General features: G+C 47.4%; 1 protein-coding gene across 2 annotated transcripts in view; it reads right to left on the bottom strand.

Moving 5' to 3' along the window:
- Window positions 1-4,421: 4,421 nt before the first annotated feature.
- IQSEC3 (IQ motif and Sec7 domain ArfGEF 3) overlaps window positions 4,422-22,376 on the bottom strand; it is a 93,577-nt gene continuing 75,622 nt past the window's right edge. Inside the window, exons 6-14 of one of the 2 annotated variants that reach the window (XM_041398693.1) lie at window positions 16,324-16,446; window positions 14,979-15,145; window positions 12,778-12,917; window positions 11,851-11,976; window positions 10,651-10,750; window positions 8,395-8,556; window positions 7,562-7,654; window positions 7,076-7,119; window positions 4,422-4,859 (exon numbers count right to left, since the gene is read on the bottom strand). In XM_041398693.1, coding sequence (XP_041254627.1) covers window positions 4,422-4,859; window positions 7,076-7,119; window positions 7,562-7,654; window positions 8,395-8,556; window positions 10,651-10,750; window positions 11,851-11,976; window positions 12,778-12,917; window positions 14,979-15,145; window positions 16,324-16,446 — 1,393 coding nt within the window. Of the gene's footprint in view, window positions 4,860-6,917; window positions 6,993-7,075; window positions 7,120-7,561; window positions 7,655-8,394; window positions 8,557-10,650; window positions 10,751-11,850; window positions 11,977-12,777; window positions 12,918-14,978; window positions 15,146-16,323; window positions 16,447-22,376 lie in introns of those variants that run through there. The other variant, XM_041398694.1, reaches the window with a different exon arrangement.

Genomic DNA, 22,376 nt, shown 5'->3' with positions numbered 1-22,376 from the left:
GTGCTTTCAAAAGCCTACGCATAGGTAACACTTCTGTTGTTAGATTTTAAAAAGACACATTCAGATGGGGTTGTGACTAGTGTTGAAGAGCTGGGTGACTTCAAAGCTGCTGTCCCAGGCATGGCTGTGAAGGAGAGGGCAGGACAAGGACAGCTCTAGCTCACAACACACTGCCGGCAGTCCCTGGAGCCTACACTAGCACAGTGAGGCAGCTGGTGGAGTGGGAGACGGGGGGAGTTTGCTCAGTAACTTGCATTTCAAAGCAGAGGCTCTGCCAAGCAGCAGCATCCTTGGTTTAGGGCTCAGATTGGTTTTGGAAACCTCAGAAACACGTGCACATAGTTGCAGGTTGACCCTTCTGAGAAACAGGTGACAAAACTCAAACCCTTATGGCTTGGAGGCCCTCAAATGCATCCAAATCTGGTGGTACCTTTCAGTATGAATATTGATGAAATTCAGGTTGTGGACCATACCCTCACCTTTCCTCTACAGGAAGGAGAGGAAATGCGAGCAGAGGGATGCTTTGAAAGCCTCGTGAAAGCACAAAGTGTTGCTAACCCAGCAGCCAAGACTATGGCATTAAAAATTACTGTGGCAGCAGAAAAGCACTGCATTAAACCCGAATTGTCTGCAAGGCTCAATTCTCCTGTCACATTTTCCCATCCCTTTGCTACTGGTGCAAACAGATTCATTTCACTGGGCCTGCACCAGCATGAGTGAGCATCAGGATAGAGCCTGACGAAACACAGCTCAGTCTCTCCTACTGTTCAGCAAAGCCACCTTCTCATTTGGCCACTGACTACCCAACACTCACTGCAGAACACTTTTCACTAGGTTTCTGCTTTGTTTCTGTTTTCTCTCTCTCTCCCCCCCACTCCTTTTTAATATAGAAGGGCATGAATTTGGCAGCAAAAAGACACTGGTTCATTTGGGTTGAGCTCATCTCTGCAGCAGCTCCCTGCCTGACTCCTCCACCTGAAAGATTGTGCTAGGTTCATGATCAGAATCCCTGCTGTCAAGAGCTGGTGATTTTTCTTTGGGCTGGTCCCTCCAGGTGGGCTGTGGCACACATTTTGTCCTTCACTAGGTTGTCACTGACATGCCCCTTCTAGCCTGCACCCTGTCAGTCTGTGTGCAAGGGTGTCTGCTCACAGCTGTAGGGCTACACTGAGTCTGTGTGGGAGGACTGCATGTGCAGACAATACAATAGATCAGGTGAGGTGCAGATATATTTTAAAGTGCTTGTCATCCTTTGAGACCAACCTTAAAAAAAAAAATTAAAAAATATCTGTATTTTGAAGTGAAGTCCGAAGAGCTCGGCTCCACAGTGGAATTTTGACCACCCTGTTCCATGACAAGCTGGAACAGAGCTGTTTGTGCCTCTCCAGCTAAACCCAGCAGAACACAGGGTAGCCAGCAGGCTAGAAGACAGAGGAGTTGTCTACATTTGCTTCTCTGTCCAAAGCTCAAGGCCAGCAGTAGCCTTTGCAAGGTCAGAGAAACAGAACCAACTTGCCCTGAGAGAATACTTTGCCTCAGGTACCTCAGCACTTCAGTTCACTCACTTCTACCCTTCCTCCAGCATGGAGAAGGGAGTCTCAAGCAGTTTCCTTATTTCCTCTTTAGATCCTTGTAGCTCTCCCAATCAATTATTAAAGCGGCAAACATCTTGTGTAGAAACTTCGTACGCATTGTTATAAATATTTTATCTAAAAAAATTATTTCCTCAAGTATCTTAAGGTTTTTTTGCTGTTGTCACTTTGTGTTAAATGTCAAGTAAAATCTAATTTATTTATTTTAACACACACACAGAGCTTCATTGGCACACTGCACTCTGGAAAAAAAAACTGAACTAGTACTGCCATTCCTCTCAGCCAGTGAAATAACTACTGGGAACGGGGAGAGTGCCAGTGCCTCCTGGACACCCATTCCACTGCAGCAGTGAGCAAAAACAACAGCAGCCACACACTGCACGACCAGAAAATGGCAGATGCCACACATGCTCTCTTGGGAAGCTATGGGCATCTCAGATGAGGTTCTGGCTGCTGTGAGGCAGCAGGGTGTCACCCTGAAGGGAGTCAGCAGCACACCAGGCCAGCTGTGCCTCGCAGCTGGCTGGGGGGTGAGGGGCTGAGCCCTGGCCAGGGGTGAGGACCTCTTCCAGCACCCAGTTCAGGATGCAGAGCATCCAGACTGCCCTGGGGGGCTGGCTAGGAGTGAGCTTCTCTGGTCTGGAGGGAGACTGGGCTTCTATTCAGGGTTTTCTTACAATCTTTTCTGTCATCTGCTTCTGCAGTCTTCCCTGAGGCTCTGCTTGTGGGCTCACAGTCGGTACATTTGCTATTGCAGATAGAAGTGGCAGCCTGGTGCCCAGCTGAGCAAACAAGTCAGAACTCTTGGCACAGCTGGGTCCATGGGTCATGCTCAGACTGAGGGGGACCTGGAAGTGAGCAGGCTCCTGCCCTGGAGGGCTGGCTAAGTGCAGGAGACCTGTCACTCCAGCCCCTGTCTGTTTCCCTAACTCCAGCTGGGCTTCTGCCCAGGTCAGATGTGTGAACTCTCTCCCTGAACATTCCAGCACAGCCAGCAAGCATCCAGGGAGCACTGAGGGGAGCCAAGCCCGTCCCTGATGCCCTGTGGCTTTTGTCACTGGCAATGGCCCCAGAGATCAGCACACTGGCACAATCCCTAAGGAAATTGCTGTGTGGCTTTTATCCCACAAGGTTAAAAAAAAGTTTTCTGCATCTGTCTTTGCTGTCCCCCTTCTCCTGACATTTTGCACATTCCCACCGCTGGCAACAACTCCTGCCATTCCTTACCCTGCCATTACATCATCAGCACTCACTGCTCATGTCTCAGCCTTGCACAGGAAGGAAGAGCATTTCTGTCTTTCCCTCATAAAATAAAATAAAAATAAAGGCCCTAAAAGGCATTCTGTCCTATTTTAGAATCCTAAAGTTGATCTTCTTAAACCTCGAAGGGAGATAGAATGAGTGAGTGAGACCAAAGCCTTTAAGCTAATTAATACCTTCCCCCCCCTCCCGCACAAAGAGATTTTTTTTTCTAAAAATACATCCACAGCCCATTTTTAATGCTGTCTTCCTTCACATCAATGTCCCCAATAAAGCAGAGGAGCTGAGCTGTCATCTCTATCTCAGGATCTGCCCCTCCTCTCACTTTGAAGCTGGGATAGAGAGAGAGAGAGAAGAGGCTTTGGAGTCTGGTATCTGGGCAGCTTTCCTATAGGAAGGGCTGATGGAGGTGAGAATATAGGGATAAGAGATACAGGTAAGAGATACAGATGGGACCTCACATAAGTGGTCTTCAAAAAGTCCCTTCCCTCTAACACAGGTGGAAGAGTCCACCCCAAAAGGTGAACATAACACTCAGCTTTGCTTTCAGAATACAAAAATGCAGGTGGGCAGGAAACACAAAACCAGCCAGAAGAAGGAAAGCAGAGGTGGGTCTGTTTTAGAGAAGACAATCTCCTGTATGTGTTTGTGGGGGTGTGTGTGGTGAGGCGGGAGGGCACCTCTCGGTGCTGTCTCTTTGGAAAAGCACAGATCCATTCCAGGAAGACCCCTGGACTGAAGCCCTCCCTTCTGCTCCCTCAGAACTGCTTGGTGTTTCCTTAGTAAGCATGCGCATACATGTGCTACTATACAGGTGTATTTACACGTGGTGAGGTCTGCTAGGTCTCAGCAGAGGTCTCTGGTACAATGCTCCAACATAACAGAAAAAGTTTTGGTGTTCAGTGAAGCCATCTTTGTGTACTTGTACTGCAGCTCAGGACAGTCTCTCCTCCTCTCAAGCTCTCTTCCACTCGTGCACTCCTCCATTTGGAGCCGGTTGCTGCAAGGAGATAATACTTGGAGAGCGATGAAGAGGAAGCGTGGCAAGTGGTGCAAGTTCTCACTCCAGCTTAGCAGGTGGCAGTGATGGTGGCAGGGAGAACTCCACCCCCAGGAATGCCCCAAGGTATGGCACAGGTGAGTCCATTTCTCTCTGAGGCTGGGTGGGTACAAACCTATGGCCAGGTAAATGCAAGGCAGGAAAGGAAGTTGAGGAGTAGGAAACGGAAGACACGGTGCCTAGAAAGCAGCAGGTCATCAAGCCTCTGAGGAACAGGGCAGCAAAGTGCTACATGGGGACAACACGAGCACAGAGGCCAGCTGGGCTGGCAGGGTGTGAGGATGTGTGAGCATGTAGGTTGGCAGTTTCTACAGATGGCTCCTCACAAATAGCATCATCTTGAGGGGAGGCAGGATAAGAGTTAGGTCAGTTGGCTTTTTTTTTATCTTTTGTTCTTGTTTTACTAAAAAATAAATCACAAACTAGATCTCTGTAGGCAGAAAGGGTCCCTGGGAGGTGGTGGGGAAGGGAAGCGAGGAAGTCTGTGCTGTTTGGTGCTGGTGGTGTGGCTACACGAGGCTGCGAGAGCCACTGGAATACCTGCGCCTCTGAAGCAGCGAGCTGGGGGGGCAGTACTGGTGGGGGTGGTTGTAGGGAGGGGGTGGAGGTGGCAGGGGAGGCTGATGGACCAGCTTCATGGGGGTCCCAGGGAGCCCACTGCCCACACCGCGCCAGGGGGTGGAGGTGCAGGAGTCGGAGGTGACGTAGCGTGTCAGAGTCTGGTTGAGGGCCGGCTCCATCCGAGCGAGGCACGGCTTGTCCAAGACAATGACTTTGACAATCTGCTGGCACTGTACAAGTGTCCCCGCCGAGGCGGGGTGTGAGGGCACCAGTGCTGTCTCCAGCTGCTCCCGTGGCATGTTAAGACGCATGCTGGGCTGCATTCCACTCTCGGGCCCCAGGGCGGAGTTGTGCTGGTACGTTTGAAGCCTGTTGTGAATTGACACCTAGTTTAGAAACAGCCAAAGAAGCATTAAATGTTACAAGACTTTTCCCATCCGCTGCTACTGGCTGCCCTGAACCCCCTCCACCAGATGAGCTCACATGCATTTAACCCTCCCTCCCTCAAAAAACCAGAATAGGTATGACCCTGGCTGCACAGTCCCCCTCAACAGCCCCGTTGTCCCCATCCAGCCTAAGTGTCCCTGTCCTTTCCATCACGTCAAAGGCAGCAGAGTGGCGTTCCCAAATGCAGTGATTATCCAAACAGCACAGGGAACACACATCGATTCTAAGAGTGGAAGTGTCCGTGAATTCTCATGGAAATGAACAGACCTCGAGGTCATGACTTTGTCCCCACCAGCAGAAAGGAGAGGGGGACCAGACCACAAGGTTTCAGGTAATCGAGGCTGTACGTTTCAGCAAAATGACAGCAGCTGAATCTGAGATAGAGAGCGACAGAGAAACTCAAGCCTTTCCCAGCTCCCTGCCTTTCTAAGTATGAAGGTACACCACATGACTGGCTAATCTGTTTACAAAGGAAAAAGCAGAAACCTGACATAGTCTAGCAAAAGGCAGCTCCCTCTGCTCCATTTGGTGGTTTGTCAGTGAAAGGAAATGATTTAAAAAAAAAAAAAAAAGAAACCAAAAATGCCCATCTAGCTCATACAATGATAAAAGAAACTCATGATGAAATGGCAGCAGATTAGATAATCTCAGAGAAATGGAAATGCTCCTCTGCTGGCAGAGTAATACTTGGTCAGCTGAAAGCAGGTAGGGAAGCAGGAGGTCATCAGGGTTTCCACACTGAGATGCTGGTAATGGAATCAAATAAGGGAGCTCACTGAGACCAGTCTGAAAAGGACGAGCTGGCCTGGACGGGAGGTCCCTAGCAGGAGAAGTGCAGCAGGGAAATAACGCTTCCCAAATGGTGGATGATGTTATAGTTCCTCCTGGCAAGGACATGGGCTGATGGAGACCCCAAAACAGAGCTAAGTTGCTGGCTTAAAACAGAATGTCAGCCAAGTGACAAGCCCTGGGTAGGAAACAAGTGCTCGCAGGTTGGCGTGGCACTTCCAGCCAGGCAGGGGTACAGGGGGGACAGTGGGGCTGCCCTGGGGGTCTGGCAGAGTCAGCAGCTGCACCAGCAACTGGGAAGGAGAAGCTGTGATGTGACCAAGCTCCCCACCATGCTGGAACAAGGATGAGCTGTCTGTCTCTATCCAGACATGGAGGTTGCTCAGACTCACCACACAGCAGGACATAATATTGTGTCAATATTTGTTCAAGTGTTGGAACATCCCACAGGAAAAACTGGATGCTGGGCCATGAAGTGCCAATGACACATGGAAGATACATGGAAGCTGTTCTACACAGGGAGACACTTCTCCCAACAGGAATAGGAAAATGGCTGGCAGAGGCACCTTTCCCAGGAAGGGGGTGTCTGCAGCAAAACAGGGTGCTCTCCAGGGAAAAGAAGCAGCACCTACTCCCCACAGAGAAGCTAAATTCTTTAAGTAAATACATGTTGACAAGAGGGGAGAGAACTACCCTGAAAAAGGGAAGGTTCAGGACAATGGAGATATTTCAGACAGAGAGAGAGTAGGACGTAGTTGATAAGATTTTCAGTGTGAAGATTGCATTTTCCTGTTTCCTCACAGACAGTGAGAGTAAGGGTATATGTGAAGAAACAGGCAACCCACTGGATGCTGGACATTCCTGCAAAGATAGATGTACACAGGACAGCCAAGCTCCCTACCTAGGAAGGTGAAGCTCTAAGGAAAGTCTGGTGTACAAAGGCCATGCTCAATCCCCTTCAGGGGGATGGAGAGACAGAGCTGCAGAGATAGTGCAGGAAAGCTGGGCTGTGGGGAATTTGCATGTGATGCTGCATGGCGTTAGCATGTCAGGGAAGTCCTTAGAGGGGTTTTCAGTCTCCCCAGAAGCAGTGGGGTGGGTTAGTCTACAGCGTTTGGGAGCTTGGTCCATGAAGGATGTTACAGTTATAGAAAAGGATTGAAAATGCTTTGAAGTTTAGTTTGGATTTGAAAGTTGTATTACCCGTCCTAGCAGTAACTTTTAATTGTATCTCTGGAAATTGGTAAAATTGTCAGTCTGGCTGGGGAGGCATTGATTAAAACCTGAGAAAAGAAACAACAGAGAATGTGAGAAGTGCTGAAGTGAGAGAGAATTACTTACCTCAGCTGCTCTGCACTCTACTTACCTCCACTGTGCTGTCCGAGACCTTCTCCCCCAAATCCTTCTTGCCTTTGAAATAAAACAAAATATCTCACTCATGAGATCTGTCCCTCTAGTCAAGAGCTGGCCCTCATACTGTGGACTGGAGAGTTAAAGGGAGAGGTGCAAGGCCAATCCAGACCCTCTTGCAACATGTTAGCTGCTTACTGGGGTAAGTTTTATCAGCTCAGGGAAGAAAATTAGGCCAGGTTCTTCAGAATTTACCCATGCTCTATCAGTAACAGCTCTTTACCAGGTATTACAGCTACAGGCTGGGTAATGAGACTTCAAGGGCTCTTCTAGGGTATTTGAAGAATGTATATGCTCTTGTATTTTCACTATTTGGCCAAGGCTAAAGGACACAAAACTGAACACTTCTTTTGGCAGTTATTCTCACAGGCACCAGAGAGAACAGATTTGCAAAGGCAGCACTTCTAGACCAAAAAAAGTTGGGTGCTGGGTGCCCTCTTACCTGTTGGAGAGCCTTGCTTAGACTGCAGCTCCATCTGGGCTCCATTGGTCCTTAAGGAGAGAGTCTTCGTCCCTTGCTGTTTCTCCAATTCCCCTGCAAAACAGACATATGGAAACAAATGAGGGGGGGATGGAGGGAAGGTCACCAGCATATTGCAGGAACAAAATGAGAAGTCAGCAAGGAGAATTAATGCAAGGAAATCACGAGTGAGTGCCAAGAAGAGAGAGAGGAACAGCCAAGAGAAAACAGAAACTGGAGAGGATTTGATATGTGAAGAAACTTAGGTATCCCTACAGGACCTTCTACATATGACCTACATTTATACAGGGTTGGCTAGTTCTGCACAGATGGGACCACTGTAGCTGAGCTACTTTGGCTCATCAGTTTGTACCTGGAAAGGCCATCAAAGGCTACATGGACATCTTGTCTGTGTAAGACCATGGAGTCACAGACTGCTTGCCCTCAGGACAGCTCTGTTAAAGGTATGAGATCTATCCCAGCTATTTACAGATCATGTTTGCATAGTCAGAGGAGTATGGGACAGAAAAGAATCTTCTGGGTGTGACAGTCTAAGCTTCCCTATTCCAGGCTGCTGTATCACACTCCCTGTCCCATAAACATTGTAAGTAGTTAAGTCCTTCCATTTCTCCTGCTGGCTGGTGGTCACAGAGTGCTTTTTCATCCTCTCAGTGAACCCAGGAACACCCTGTGTAGACTTGTGCTGCTCATCCTCTTTGCCCCTGTTCCTGAAGAACACTTCCTTTACCCTTTTTGCCTTGTAGTCACATGCAGTGTGATGGCATTGGAGTGTGAATTGTATGAGAGACCCTTACATTCAATTCGTATCTGTTCCAGTTCTGTCACTTCTGCTATTGACTCTTTCAGGTCTTCCACAAACTTCTGCATTTCCTCAGCACCCAGAGCACAGAAGTGTAGTACCTGTTTTTTCTCTGAGCCTGAAACTGGAGTCACCAGTGTAATGCCATGGGGGTAATCTGAAAAAAGATGTGCCAATAAAATAGAGGTGTTAGGCATTCTTGATGGATTAGTTGGTTGTTTTGGTACTTCTGAAGGACAGAGAGTTTTCAGCACGAGTCCAATGGAATTGCACACCCAGAGTTTGTCACACTGCCAGCTGTGGGAATCTGCAGCACTGCAGCCCTCCAAGAGAACAGAAGGACCAAGCTGCAGCAGCAAGGCAAGTGTCACCAGCACCACAGAGCTGCCAAAACCAGAGAACTCTAGCTCTTAGTTGCTTTTGCAGCACTGGGCCTAGGAACCTGAGCACAGAGGTAAGACTGTAAAGCCTTTCTCAGTCTGTGGAAGAGTAAACAGTGTTTATGAGGCCAATGACACTTTTTCTCCTGTGGGAGATGCAGCAGGAGAGGTTGTCTTCTGGGGTCAGAGCCATTGCATCCACAGTGGCAGGACTTATCCCCAGCCTCTCCTTTCATCTCCAGAGAACACAGGAGGGGTGTTGGCACAGTGCAGGTGGGGAGCTCATTGCACTCTGCAGAGAGAATGGTAAAGGGAAAGTTGTGTATTTGTAGGTCTCTGCTTAGTGCCCCTCACAGGCACAACACACAGGAATGTAAATGAGGGGCCATGCCCAGAGAGTGAAAATAAACAGCAAAAGGGCTCATGTTTTAAAGATCAGGTTTGTGTGCAGGGAGGTGATGACTGGACATTCAACCAACAGAATCAGGAGAACACGAGAATGCAGAGAACTTGCCACGCTTTTGACTAGACTTTATCATTTGCTCAGTGGCTGGTGGTTTCAATCCCTTTCCTCCTTTCCTTTCACATTCCTCTAAATTTAATTTCTGTCTTCCCCTGTCCTGCTTTCACTTCTCCTCCAGTGCTCCTACATCTGCCTGTCTTGCATGGGCAGCCTTCCTTTATTAGCCTTCCTTTATCAGTCTTTCCCAAACAAGCCAAGGCCTAACCTGTTATTTTCAGCCAGCCCTCTGCTCCCCCTGTTTGTGTGCCAAGCTCTTTTCCCACCCTATCTCTCTCATCTGTTCTGATCACAAGATCATTGTCACATTTGCTTTACTATCTCTGCAGGGGATACACGACAGGGCACCTTTGCCAGAAGATTTGGGCACTGCCAGGATAGTCATGCTAGCCCTGAAAGCTGATTCCAGCTCTGATGGTGCCTCCTGGGGATGCTCAGGTATGAATGCCCCTTTGGTTCACAGGAATGTGGGAGCCTCTGCATGCTGCAGAGCAGGGTGTTGGGAGAGTGACTCATGCTACCAGCAGAGTAGAGGAGGGATAGGAAAAACTTAGCATAGCCACAGCGCTGCTACATTTTCCTTCCTTGCAGCATGTTCCCCATGTGCTCACAATGGAGAGCATTGTGATCCTAGGGGTTTGTGCCCCTGATCCCAGGGGCATCAGCCATGCTTGCCTGGGACTGCTGTGCTGCCCCTCTGCCTGTGCCAGCAGGGAGCCTGCCTGTTTCTGGAACTCCTGCACGGCACAACCAGCCCCCATCATGACACATCATGGCTCTATTCCCAGACCATCAAGGTCAGGCTGACTAGGGCTGGCCTCCTGCCATGCTTTGGTGGGTACTGTTCCAAGGGCTCTGCCTCTGCCTTGGGAAGCTCTCAGCACAGCATGGCACTGTGCAGGGAGGTGGCAGCAGCACCTCTGCCTCTGTCAGCATCAAAGGCAGCAGTGGGGGTTGTGACTTTGGGCATGAGGGGAGAGGGGCTAAAGCTGGCAGCAGCAGTTCTGTCAACAAGATTCTGCACCAGCAGTTGGCTTCTGGGAGCTCAGTGGCATGTATAGGGGGATTGTTTCCCCCAGTCTTCACCATTGGTGCTGTCCCTGCCACCATAACAAGGCAGATCCTTCAATAAGACCCTTCTGCAGATGCTCAGACCTCGGAGAGGTACCAGGAGCTTCTCCTCATCACAGTGTACCTAAAGAGTGATCTCCTTGGCACAAGCCTTAGTTTTCTCTCCGCTTTTAGCAGGTCTGACAGAATCTCTTTCCTAATGCAGACTCACACAGCCCCCTCCCTCCTTCTCCTTTTCCCTGCCAAACCCCTCCAGGAAACCCAGGAGCAGTGGACTTACACTCATTCTCAAAGAGATGGAACTGCATCCCTAGCAGGCCGACTGACTTGCAAAATGTGTATGTTGAGGAGCTTTTCTTCTTCGGGCAAAGCTTGAGGATCTGTTGGAGGGAGAGAAGCATCATTGGTGCTGGGGAACAGTGAGGCAGGAACGATGCAAACTGCTCAAGGCAAAAAAGCTCTGCTAAGTGTACATGGGAGCAATGTTTGCTGAATGACTGGCTCTTTGCAGGAGAGCTGCCTGGAATGCTGCCTTGTAGCAACACTTCTGGAGTCCTGTAGGCATCGCCGTGGGCCCACTCGGCTCTCTCCCAGAGGAGCTTGGTCACCACATTTTGAGTTTGAAAGGGTAATTCTCTTCACCGAGGAACAGATCAAAAGGCAAAGGGAAGCCTGTCATAAATACCTTAGAGCTGGGAACAAGAGCTATGAGAATGCTGTGCTGCCCTTGTGCCTCAGCTGTAGTCCTTATGGATCTGGTTTATCCCATGGAGTAGAGGAGGAGCAGACCCTGCAAGGAGCAGACCCTCTCCCCACGTTCATAACTGTGCAAGTGGCCGCAGAGGAATAGCTGGGTAAAGCTCTCTTATCCTCTTCTACAAAAGGGTTTGGGTTTTGCCTTGCATCTGCTGCCACCATGGCTTTACTTCACCATTAAATTCAGCAGACTTCCATTTTGTCTGGCCTCCTTTCAGTTTCAATGTAACTCTGCTCTCCGGTACCTGCACAATTCTATTGCTGGGACAAGACACTTTCAAAAATACTCTGCACATTTGGGGGTCTGATAAGTACTGTCTAGTCTGCTACAGCCTTTTCCATGTTAGAAGGCAGTGATTTTAAAGTGTCTGGCAGGAAAGATTTAAAGGGCATGAGAGGGCTCTGTGTACTGTAGTACAAATAGACAAAGAAATGAACCTCCCTCTCATGAAATGAACCTCCCTGCTGGCAAAGGCATGAGAGAGAGCAATAACATTGCTTGGATGGCTGTGGGATGTGACAGTTTGTTTTTTCAAGGGTTTACTGGAGTTCTAGATTTAGTAGGTTTTTAATGGTGAGTGGTCCAGAGCTGTGTCTTACAGTGTTGATGAACTGGGAGCTGTCCTTAGAGGGAAAATGGATGTTGTGGACTGGTTTCAGATTTCCTTACAGAAACCAGGGCAGGTTTTATTACTGCAGTGCCTAATTGCCAAAGCACACTCACCACCAGCAGGTCATTGAAGAGGAAGACTTCCCTTTGGTGAGCTGCCTGCTTCTGCACTTTGTTCACATCGGTCACTTCGAACAGGCGGCTGCAGCACACCAGCCGCCGGTGGGGCACCGACAGCACCTGCAGGGAGCACACAGGGGCATGCAGGGGCTCAAGGAGGGGCCACTGTGGGTCTCCCCCACCTTCAGACTGCACAACCCTGCCCAGTGACACAGTTCCACCCACTCTGCCCAGACAAATCACCTCACCACTGCTCCTTGCCATCAGTTTTCCTGCTGGTGCAGTAACAGAGAAAGTCTTGTGATCCAGGTAAATCAAAGGGCAGACTAAATGCAACCTTCTTGCTCACACATTCCTATCTCTGGCTTCCAATCCTTGGGTCACTGCTCAGCCTCTCTCACCCCACTGGATATCTGCAGGTTTCCTGGGCTTTGAGAAATCATTCTGCTTTATTTTGGATAAACAGTATGTATGTTCTTGCACTACAGATTGGTTACTGCCAAAGAAGATGTCTCTGCTTTGGGGATCTCTTAACCCCAGCAATTTTTAGGGAATTCACTAGAGACAGACAGATAAAATTGTTTTTTATCACTTTGCCTTTTACTTCCTACACCCTTAAAAGGCCTGAACGTTTGAAACACTGCAGACCTATCCTGCAGCCAGGACCTGCAGTAAAATTCATGGGCAAACAATACAGCACTAGATACTATAAACTCTGGCCAAGGAGATCCCTCAAAATTAGGAAAGAATGAGATAGCAGGAAATAAAGAGTTTGGAGCAAAAGGAGTACGTTTGCAGAGACAAGCAAGGAAAGTATTACATAAGAGAAGAAAGGCATAGAGGAAAAACACAGAAAAGAGGGCAGGGAGAGAGGTGGGGGACAGAGGGGCTGAGTGGTGCCAGAGGGTTTTGGGTGCTCACCGTTTTCATTCCAACTATGGACTTCTCCACTTTGGTGACATAAGTTACATGGTCCTCATTAGATTTTAGCTCTTTCTGCTGGATCCTCTCATAGATCCCCACCACCAGCTCCCGAGGGATGTCAGCACCGTCGTCCACCCCTGCCAAAGACAGAAAATGTTGTGCAGGCCAGCCAGAGAGAAGAGAAAAGGGAAGAACCAGTGGTCTCTGGCAGGTCACTACTGCCTCTGCACTGAGCAGTGCTGGGAAGTGAAGGGGAATAGCAATACTTCACTTTAGGCTGTCTCCTTTGTTTCTCTAATGCATCTAATGCACCAGCAGGAGACACTGACATCTCTGAGGCCAATGCAGTTGATTTCATTATTCCATTGCTCTGCATGGTGGCTCCTTTCCATGTGTTCCCTAAGGTTTTATAGCCACAATTTCACATTCATTTATCTTGGGCCACTCAGCAGTAACCCCTGCATTGATTTTGTATCATCAGAAGTGCTAGATGTGGAGAAGGTCTGTGATGGGATTCAGCAGCTCTTCCTGCCAATGCAAGCATCATCTCTCCTTGTCTGCTTGGTGACCTCCACCATTTTCCTTCTGTGTTGTCTCCTAGGAATAATGCTTTCCTGCTATTCTGTTTGTGGTATCTCTGCCTTGATCCTGCCCCTTTCCTCTTTTATATCTCCTTAGATAATTATCCAGATTTTGCTGTCTGACCCTTCTGAGCCTGGCAGAAAAGGTTTTTTCCACCCTTCTCTGAGCCAAACACTGAAAACCAAGTTTCCAGTCCTTCTTCCAAACTGAATTCCTCCAGTTATTTTATATTGATTTTCTCTGCATTCCCTCCAGCTCCCTGGTCTGAGATGTACTATCCTGAGTGATGCAGGTGAGGACCTGCTGAGAAATGGAAAGGCATTGAGATGTCCTGCTCCCTTACCTACATCCTTGCAAATGTATCCCAAATAACATTTCCAACACAGGCTGCTGAAGCTGCTGGCCTGGGCAGGTGAGTCTGGATTGAACTCTCTTTGCTTGTCTGTGATGGGGTGATATTCACTTGCTCTAATGAGTTGTGGTGTGTTGCACACTGGAGGTGAGTGACCCTCATGCTGATTTAATCCATTGTACAACTCTAATAGTAAGTTAACATTAAAATAACCCCCCTCTTTTGTTAGTGCTATCAATTGTAATACTAAAGGGGGTGATGGCAGGTAGCAGACCCATTCAGTATCTGTGGAATTAACTTGAAAGAGGGCCTCAGTGTCACATTATACCAGTCTGAACCAGGTGACAAATTGTGGAAGATGTGGGAGGCTGACACTTGCTGAACAGCAATCAGGACAAAGAAACAAGTCAAAGAAACCCAGAAAAATGCAAAATCTTCAGAAAAGACAGGAATTCATGCTGGAAAAACTTTGAGAGAGCTTTATATGAATTGCAGATGTGCAGTAAGAGAAACTTGGAAAATGGCTGACCTAGGATGACCTAGGAATGAATATGGCTGGGAAATTAGACAATAATTTGTCTAGACATGATGTCAAAAAGGCCAAACAATACTGAGCTGAGTTAGTAGATCTGAAAATAAGAACAAGGCAGTAGCTCCATATATGAGTATGTTGTGACCACATCTGAAAAAGTGCTTTTAACAACATATTACCAGGATGGAAAGGACCGACCTGGAAAATAGAAGAAAATTGATTTGGGGAACTGATGGATCAGAAATTGCAAAGAAATAATGTATGCATGAACTCTGTCACGCCTACAGTTACTATAAGTAATTGCAGGCAATTAAGAAGGGAAAGATTTAGCCTGGATAAAAGGAAAATGTGTTCATATATTCAAAGCAGCAAGTAGGGCTTGTTTAGCACAACCCAACAGGGTCTAAGAAGGATGGAGCTGAACAATAGGAAAATGTAATACAATGGACTGTTTCCAAGCAATGAGATATCTTAAAAGATGAAGCCATCTCTCAAAGGAAAATGGTTGGTTTCTGAGAAGGCTGGACAGCTTTCTGCAGAAAACAAAGTTAATTAGAATTTCCCTTCCCCAGCACCCTAGATGGCATCTCAAAGGGTCTTCCTTGTCTGGCTCACAGGCAAGCAGCAGAAGACCTGGAGAAAGGCAGTTCCACTAGGTTTTTCCTGCCTTCATCTATGCATAATTTAGAAAAGCAAGAGGGCAAAAAAGAAAAATCAAGGCAGAACCCTCACCTCTCAGATTGCGAATGAAGTCCTCCAGCATCATCTTCCTGTCAGGCTTGATGTTGGGGCTGTACATGTCTGTGTTGAGGAGGATGATTGCAAAGGCCAAGATGAAGATGGTGTCCGGGTTGTGAAACTGCTGGACCACATCTGGGTTACACATGCAGTACCTCTGGCTGCAGCAGGAGGGATGCACACACTTAGCATGGAACATGGGAGCCCTCTGCTCCAGCTTGGCAATGCCTTTACCACAAGCAGATCACATTCATGAGAGAAGGAACCCACTGCTCTCTGAAGGCAAATTTCCCCACCAATGGCTGAAGTAGGCCACTGAAACTTCAGCCTTCTTGTCCTCAGGAACCAAAAAAGCAAGTGAGGCTGGAGTGGACTACTCAGAGTGTGTCAGCACACAAGTGTAATACAGGAGGTGTCTGCTCCAGCCTGCCTTGCTGAGCACTCTGGATGCACCAAGGGAGAACCGAGCAGCCCTGCAAGCCCCTCTGCTTCTCTTCCTATGACCCACCAATGAACAGGGAATCCCTTGCTGGAAGCCATAGCAGGACTGGCCTCACTTCCCTTCATGCCACTGAACCTCTGACAAGGCCACAGCTGCGACACAGCAGTGGCACAGAGAATTCCATCCTTCAGGAGCCCCTCCATGATCCCCTCTTTGGAAGGGAAGTCTGTGGACATTCTCTCCATGCCTGCTGGTTTTTTGCCCTGGGTGTGCTGAGTTCCCTGCTTCCCCTGGTTGCAGCAGTGGGGCTGCAGGGCTCCCGCTCTTACCTGAAAGCCTCGATGAGCCGCTCCACCTTCTGCGCCTCCCCCTGCACACGGATGTGGGCCTGGAATTTCCGCAGGGCTTCGTCCAGCTCCATGCCTGAGAAGTCCATCTCGTCCACCACACAGCTGTGAGAGGGGGACACAGCCTTCATCAGAACATCCTCCCATGGATGACACCGAGCAGGCTCCTCCACCGTGGCATTGAGGCCCAGTCCCCAAGGGAAATCCCATGGGAGGCCCCCTGAGACATGGCTTCCTGGATCTTACCACGGGAAGTGATCTCATTCAAGTGATTCCTGCATTCTACAGCTGGTGAGAAATTCTTGTGCTTTACTATATATTTATATATATGTGTGTGTGTGTATACACCATCATATATACCTATCACACCATAGACAGGATATACATTCACATATGCATATACAGAGAAAGTATGTGTGCATATATATATATATATGTATTGATATTCTGTGGACATTCTCTCCATGCCTGCTGTTTTTTTGCCCTGGGTGTGCTGAGTTCCCTGCTTCCCCTGGTTGCAGCAGTGGGGCTGCAGGGCTCCCGCTCTTACCTGAAAGCCTCGATGAGCCGCTCCACCTTCTGCGCCTCCCCCTGCACACGGATGTGGGCCTGGAATTTCCGCAGGGCTTCGTCCAGCTCCATGCCTGAGAAGTCCATCTCGTCCACCACACAGCTGTGAGAGGGGGACACAGCCTTCATCAGAACATCCTCCCATGGATGACACCGAGCAGGCTCCTCCACCGTGGCATTGAGGCCCAGTCCCCAAGGGAAATCCCATGGGAGGCCCCCTGAGACATGGCTTCCTGGATCTTACCACGGGAAGTGATCTCATTCAAGTGATTCCTGCATTCTACAGCTGGTGAGAAATTCTTGTGCTTTACTATATATTTATATATATGTGTGTGTGTGTATACACCATCATATATACCTATCACACCATAGACAGGATATACATTCACATATGCATATACAGAGAAAGTATGTGTGCATATATATATATATGTATTGATACTTACCTGTATCTATATAGATATATGGACCTCTATATTGACATAGATATTTAGATATCTGTATCAATATCAATAAGACCAGAATCAGCTCAGAGAAAATAGGAAATGGAAGCTGTTGTACAGAAATAACATCCAAAATTACCTGCTCATCTGGTGTCGCTTTGCATTTTGGCATGATTCACCGCCCACTGAAAATTCATGGTCAATTTAGATACCCCAAGAAGGGGATGACACCTCTCTTATTACCCACTAAAGCATTCTCATTTTATAAAGGCCCTGCTGTTAGTTTGCAAAACCTACCACTACAGTACTTGCTCTCTGTATTAGTCAAATAATCTACTTGTTCTTATTCTTACTGCATGATGTTTCAGTCACTTGTAATGACAACACCTTTCTCATGTGGCTTCAGCACATTCTGTTAGCATATTCCTACCTTTTGTGCTCAGGTCATTACTGCAAGCATTAATCAAAAGAAACCCCTGTTCATAATGTCCCTCAGGCCCAACTTCCCATTTCAGCAGAGTATGTAGGCACTAATGTCTGTATCAGCCAATTTGCTCCCCTGTTTATGATTCCTCTGCTAATTTCTCTCTCTTCCACTCTCAACAAAAAATTCCTCATGCCCAAAGCTTTGCTGAAGTCTAGATTTATGATCTGCATGCCCCCTGTCTAGCAAACTAGTTATTCTAACAAAGACAGACATTGAGTTACTCTATTTTCCACTGACTTTGGTATGCACAACTTACCTTCCTGCTTGTCATTATTCTTTGCCAAAAATAAATTTTCAAAACTGAAATTCTGTCTGACAGACAAAGAAAATCACAGGTGCCAAAATCCCATTTTCTTTAAACCTTCATTAAATACAAAGTTAGTAATTTGCTAATGGGACCACCTTGACATTAGAAGCGCATTAAAAATTCAAGAACTTCATATTTTCTGCTGCTTTTTACTTTGGATGCTACTTCTATTAGTCCCTTAACCCCTTTATTTAATTTTTTGTATTGTGTTTGGGGTAAAGGATATGCCATGTGGTAAAGGATAAACTGATCCCACATTTAAGGTTATTAAGGAGGAAATTTCCCCCAAGACAGGTTGTCTGGGACTTTATGAGGAGTGGTATAGGGAAAAAAAGAGGGGGAGGGGATTAGCTCTCTTCTGGATCCTTCTGTTTCCTAGGATTATCTGGAAATTTTGCCAAAGAAACCTCTGCTAATAAAGGGATATGCTGTTACCAGTTTCTTCCTTTCTGAGGTAAACTGGGAGTGTGCCTGCTGGTCTGAGTGCTGCAGTTTGCTGTGGGTTGTTGAAAAGTGGTTTGTCAACTAAGCTGCTGAGTGCCATGTGCAGCCTTGCTGGAATAAAAATCTGTTGCACAATTCCTCAAATTGGTGAGGGACAGAGATTTGAACTCAGAAAAGTCTCTGCATTCCTCCATTGCCTTATTGATTCAGGAGTTATCATCATTTAACTGGGGTGACACCCACAGAATAACTTACCAAGACCTTTGACTGTACATAAAGTGCTTTGTATCTTCTGAGGTTGGACTTGCTACAACCTCAGCTAGGAATTGTGGGCTCTTTCTCTGCACAAAGTCCATATAATCGAAATTCAGAAACAGATAGGGAGCAAGGGAAGAGAATCAAAGGGACTGCTCTCATAGGAAATCTTCTATGAAATATTTTTTTATCTCTCCAAGAGGTGGACTGCAGAATCACTTGGCAATAAGAAAAAACTCCTTCACTGCATCTTTCCTTTTTTATTTTTATTTTTCTCATACTTATACTCAGTCCCTGGGGTTAACATCAAGGCATTCTGCTTCTTGGAATTTATCATTGAGAGTAAAAACAGTTTTCCTCTTGTTAGTCGTTATTGTGTTCACCGCTGCAACCACCTCTGCACTTGGACTTTTGTTATTATTTTTTAATCCTTTCCAGTGTGCAAGTGTTTCTCAGCACTGACCCTGGTGATTTTGCTGCTATTGTCTGCTTCCAGACATGTGAACACTGAGTGCTTGCATGCCCCAGGGACACCCACTAAGGTCACCCTAGTAGCCCCAGTCCACCAGCATTAAATAATCTGTCTTTTGCTTACTCCTTCCCTCTTTGATCAATCTTTCCCCCTCCACACAGGCTGCCTTAAAACATCCTCCCCTTTGTGTACAAATCTCAAGTAATAAAGTCAATGCCCTTCATACAGAAAGCATGGAGCCTTCTTTAGGACAAGTAGGACAAGGCAGCTGTTCACAGCTCTTTTCAAACTCAAACAGGCATTGCTACTTGAGTTATGCTCGGATTCTCCTAGGGGGGTTTCTCTCACAGACTGACTGATGCAGGTTTACTTTGTAAATTCTGACTCCTGGGAGTCTCTTCCATTTGTCTCTCAGCACAAAGAAGAGTGTCCCCTGTACTGTTTACTGAGAAAAGTTGACCAGGCAGAAAGGACAGGTTAGGAAGAATGTTTGATTCAAGCAAAGTCAGCCTGTGCTTGGATTTGATTTATCTGACAAATCCTGTGCCAAAGGTCTGAAGAACAGCTCCTACAGGAGACATCAGGTACCAAGCTGCTATTTCTGCTGTTAGACAGGCAGAAAGAAAGATGGATCAGACTTGTCTGTTACTTTTGTGTGCAAATTTGACACAGAAAAATCCATTCAAAGAGCCAAACAGCCTTGTGCTATGGGTCTGCCGTGTTCCTCCTCCTCTTCTAGACAGCTGGAAGCTTTGCAGCCTTCCCTGACTTCAGATTCCTGCACAGACTTGCATTAACTTTCCAAATGAACTCTGGTAACTGTGTCAGACATCCCCTGAAGTGCAGCACAACTTTTCTTCGTGAAACCAGACCAAGGAGGTCTTTTCTTTCCAAGCTAGAGACCGTGGAAGCTGACAAAGGATATGGGAGTGGGTGGCTCTCTACATCCAAGGAATCAACCAAAAACTTATGTGCACATGCCAAAACCAGTGCTGAGTTCATTTTCCCACAAACACCTGGACACCTGTGAGATGCCTATTTCAGGACCGCCAGGAGGCTTGAGAGATGACGATACAGGGACACATAATCACCTTATAAAATCTCATGTTTCAACTCCTTCCTGCCCAGGAACTTGCAACAAGCCACACAAATTGAACTCACAGTGCATCCAGAGATTCATTTCGCCCACTGTCTGCGAGGATATGACTTTGGATATGTGGATCCTGCTGTTGAAGTGGGCAGGAAAAGCGCTGGCTCCCTGCCTCATGAACAAGGGGGTGGGGATTGAGGACCCTTGGACCACCTGTGTACATGAGGAGTTTGATCTGCCCTGAGGCACCTCACAACAACGAGCAGAGAATTCCACACCAGGTTCCAGGACCAAAGAGTGGGCTCCTAGATGGATTATTATGCTTAGCTGTTGTCTCTCTTGTAGCCTCCTAGGCTACAGGGAAAGGTCCCCCTCAAAGTGGGTGGATGTAATGGCAGAAGAGCTGTGAGGATTTAGCACAGGGCTGAGCACGGCAAAAGAGCCTGTGGCAAAAGGGTTCAGTGAAGACAGGAAGCAGCTGTATCATGTGGGGCTGGGATCTGCTCACCCAAGTGTAATGACCTATTTTCCAGCTTTTCCACTCAGGTGACAATGCAGCAGGGGTTGGGATGCAGCTAAAAGCATCTGTAATGAACCTGCAGCCTCCACTCAGGGAGGGAGCAAGGGGGAAGGCAGCCAGGTGGAAAGTTTAAAATCACAAGGCACAAAGATATTAATAAAAACCATCCCTTTTCCCAGCCTCCCTAATTCTACAAGCTTTCTGAAGCTGAATCAGGATTTGGGTGAATTGTAGAAGAGCTCAGCTCCCTGGAAAGAGACTGCCCTGCATGTGTGAACTGAACAGAAAGAAAAGCCAGCAGGACTCCCCAATTCCATGCACCAGTGGGCAGAGGTGTGTGTCCCAATCCTGCCCTCCCCACCCTATTGGGAAGGACAGTCTCTACAATGGAGACCATGGCCCACACTAGTTTTCCCTTTCTGGAGAATACTGCAGGATTGGTGTATTGCCTGTTTTCCCCCTGGGCTGTCATGCCTACTCACACTCCCATGGTTGTTGGTAGCTTACATGGCTACTTAGTTGGGAATCTACTCCTTCCTGAGTTTCCCTGGGGACTAGGCAGACTCAAGCTGCACATTGAGCCTGTATAGGCCTGGCATGGGAGGGCTGCTCTCACATTTGGTGTGTGCTACAGTCCTGCTTGCAGCTGGAGGTCAGAACTGCCTAACACATTCTTCCCTCTGTCCTGTTTCCATCACATCCTTATCTATTCCTCCTGCTCAAACCCTCCTGTGATGAAAATCTCCTACTGACCCTCCGTAGCATCCTCAGTAAGAAGGGGAAAGAAGGCTAGTTTGGGCTAACCTGACAAGTCCATTCTGTCTCTCCAAGAGGAACCTAATTCTTCTCTGAGAGGGAGTCCCCTTTGCTGAGCTCCCAGCTCTGCATGTACTGAGAGCAGCTTTTCTCTCCCACTTCCCTTGACAGAGAGAGAAGACAACACAGGCCTGACAGGCAGGAGACCTGCTCAACCCTGGGGAGAATATCTTCAACAGCAACTTCCACTCTTAACACAACCAGACCCCAACTCAGCACAATGCCTCCTCTGCTGGAATCTCTGCCCATTTCTCCTCTGACAGCAAGTGCACCAGGACAGCCACATCTGCACTTCCAAATCCCACAAGCTGAACACAAACCATCCAGTACCAGCACAGCTGACTACATTCATGAAATCACTCACATTATCTTGTTCATGAATGAACTATGAATGGAAGTAATTCCTGAGTCAGGAACAGGTGGAGGGGAAGAATGGACTCAAGTGAAGGAAAGTATGAAGAAAGGAGAACAAAAGCAAATAAACACAGAATGAAGAAAGGATGCAAGAATGATGACATGTCTTATATTAAAACCATGTGCTAATGCCTTGGGCCTGACTTTTTCAAAGCAACAGAATTATTTTTCTGCAGTATTTGACAAATAGATTTGATTTAAACTGCTCAGTACCACATAGGTCCTTTAGTGGGTCAGGCTACCTCTCTCTAGCTGTATTCCAGGACTGGTGGACACTGAAACCCTGGGGCAGGTCTCCAGTGACTCCCTCTTGCTGGCTGCAGGACAGCCTGTAGAAGGAGATTCTTGGATCTTACTGGATCTTCTTAGATTCTTCTGGATGCTGATCACAGTGAATGGTTATTTTGTGAGATGCTTAAAATAGGTTACAAGTGGGTTTTATGCCCTGCAACACAAAATGCCTAAAAGCTGCACATCCAGACTAAACTAGCAGGCTGAGAAAAACAGCACTCTTGAGGGCCCCTTGTCTCTCCATTGACAAAAGGAATGCATAAATTTCTAGAAGGCACTAAGCTTGGTGGTGGCCAACAACAAGTGAGATAAATCCTAGTTTTAAGGACTGAAGTCTTTTCTATACAAGAAAATTACATACTGCATCTTCCTAAAGAGACAGACCTGAGTGGTTCAGTGTCATCAATGCGTGTGTGCCAATTATAGTCAGAAACTGTTGAAAATCTCCTGCTCTCTCTGTTGTTCCTCTGGCTAGCATGTAGAATTACTTGTGA

Source organism: Onychostruthus taczanowskii, unplaced genomic scaffold (assembly GCF_017590055.1).
Source record: "Onychostruthus taczanowskii isolate IOZ18803 unplaced genomic scaffold, ASM1759005v1 scaffold15, whole genome shotgun sequence".
Classification (NCBI taxonomy): Eukaryota; Metazoa; Chordata; class Aves; order Passeriformes; family Passeridae; genus Onychostruthus; species Onychostruthus taczanowskii.
The sequence above is the reverse complement of the archived record's forward strand: the minus strand, read 5'-3'. Positions and strand labels throughout refer to the sequence as shown.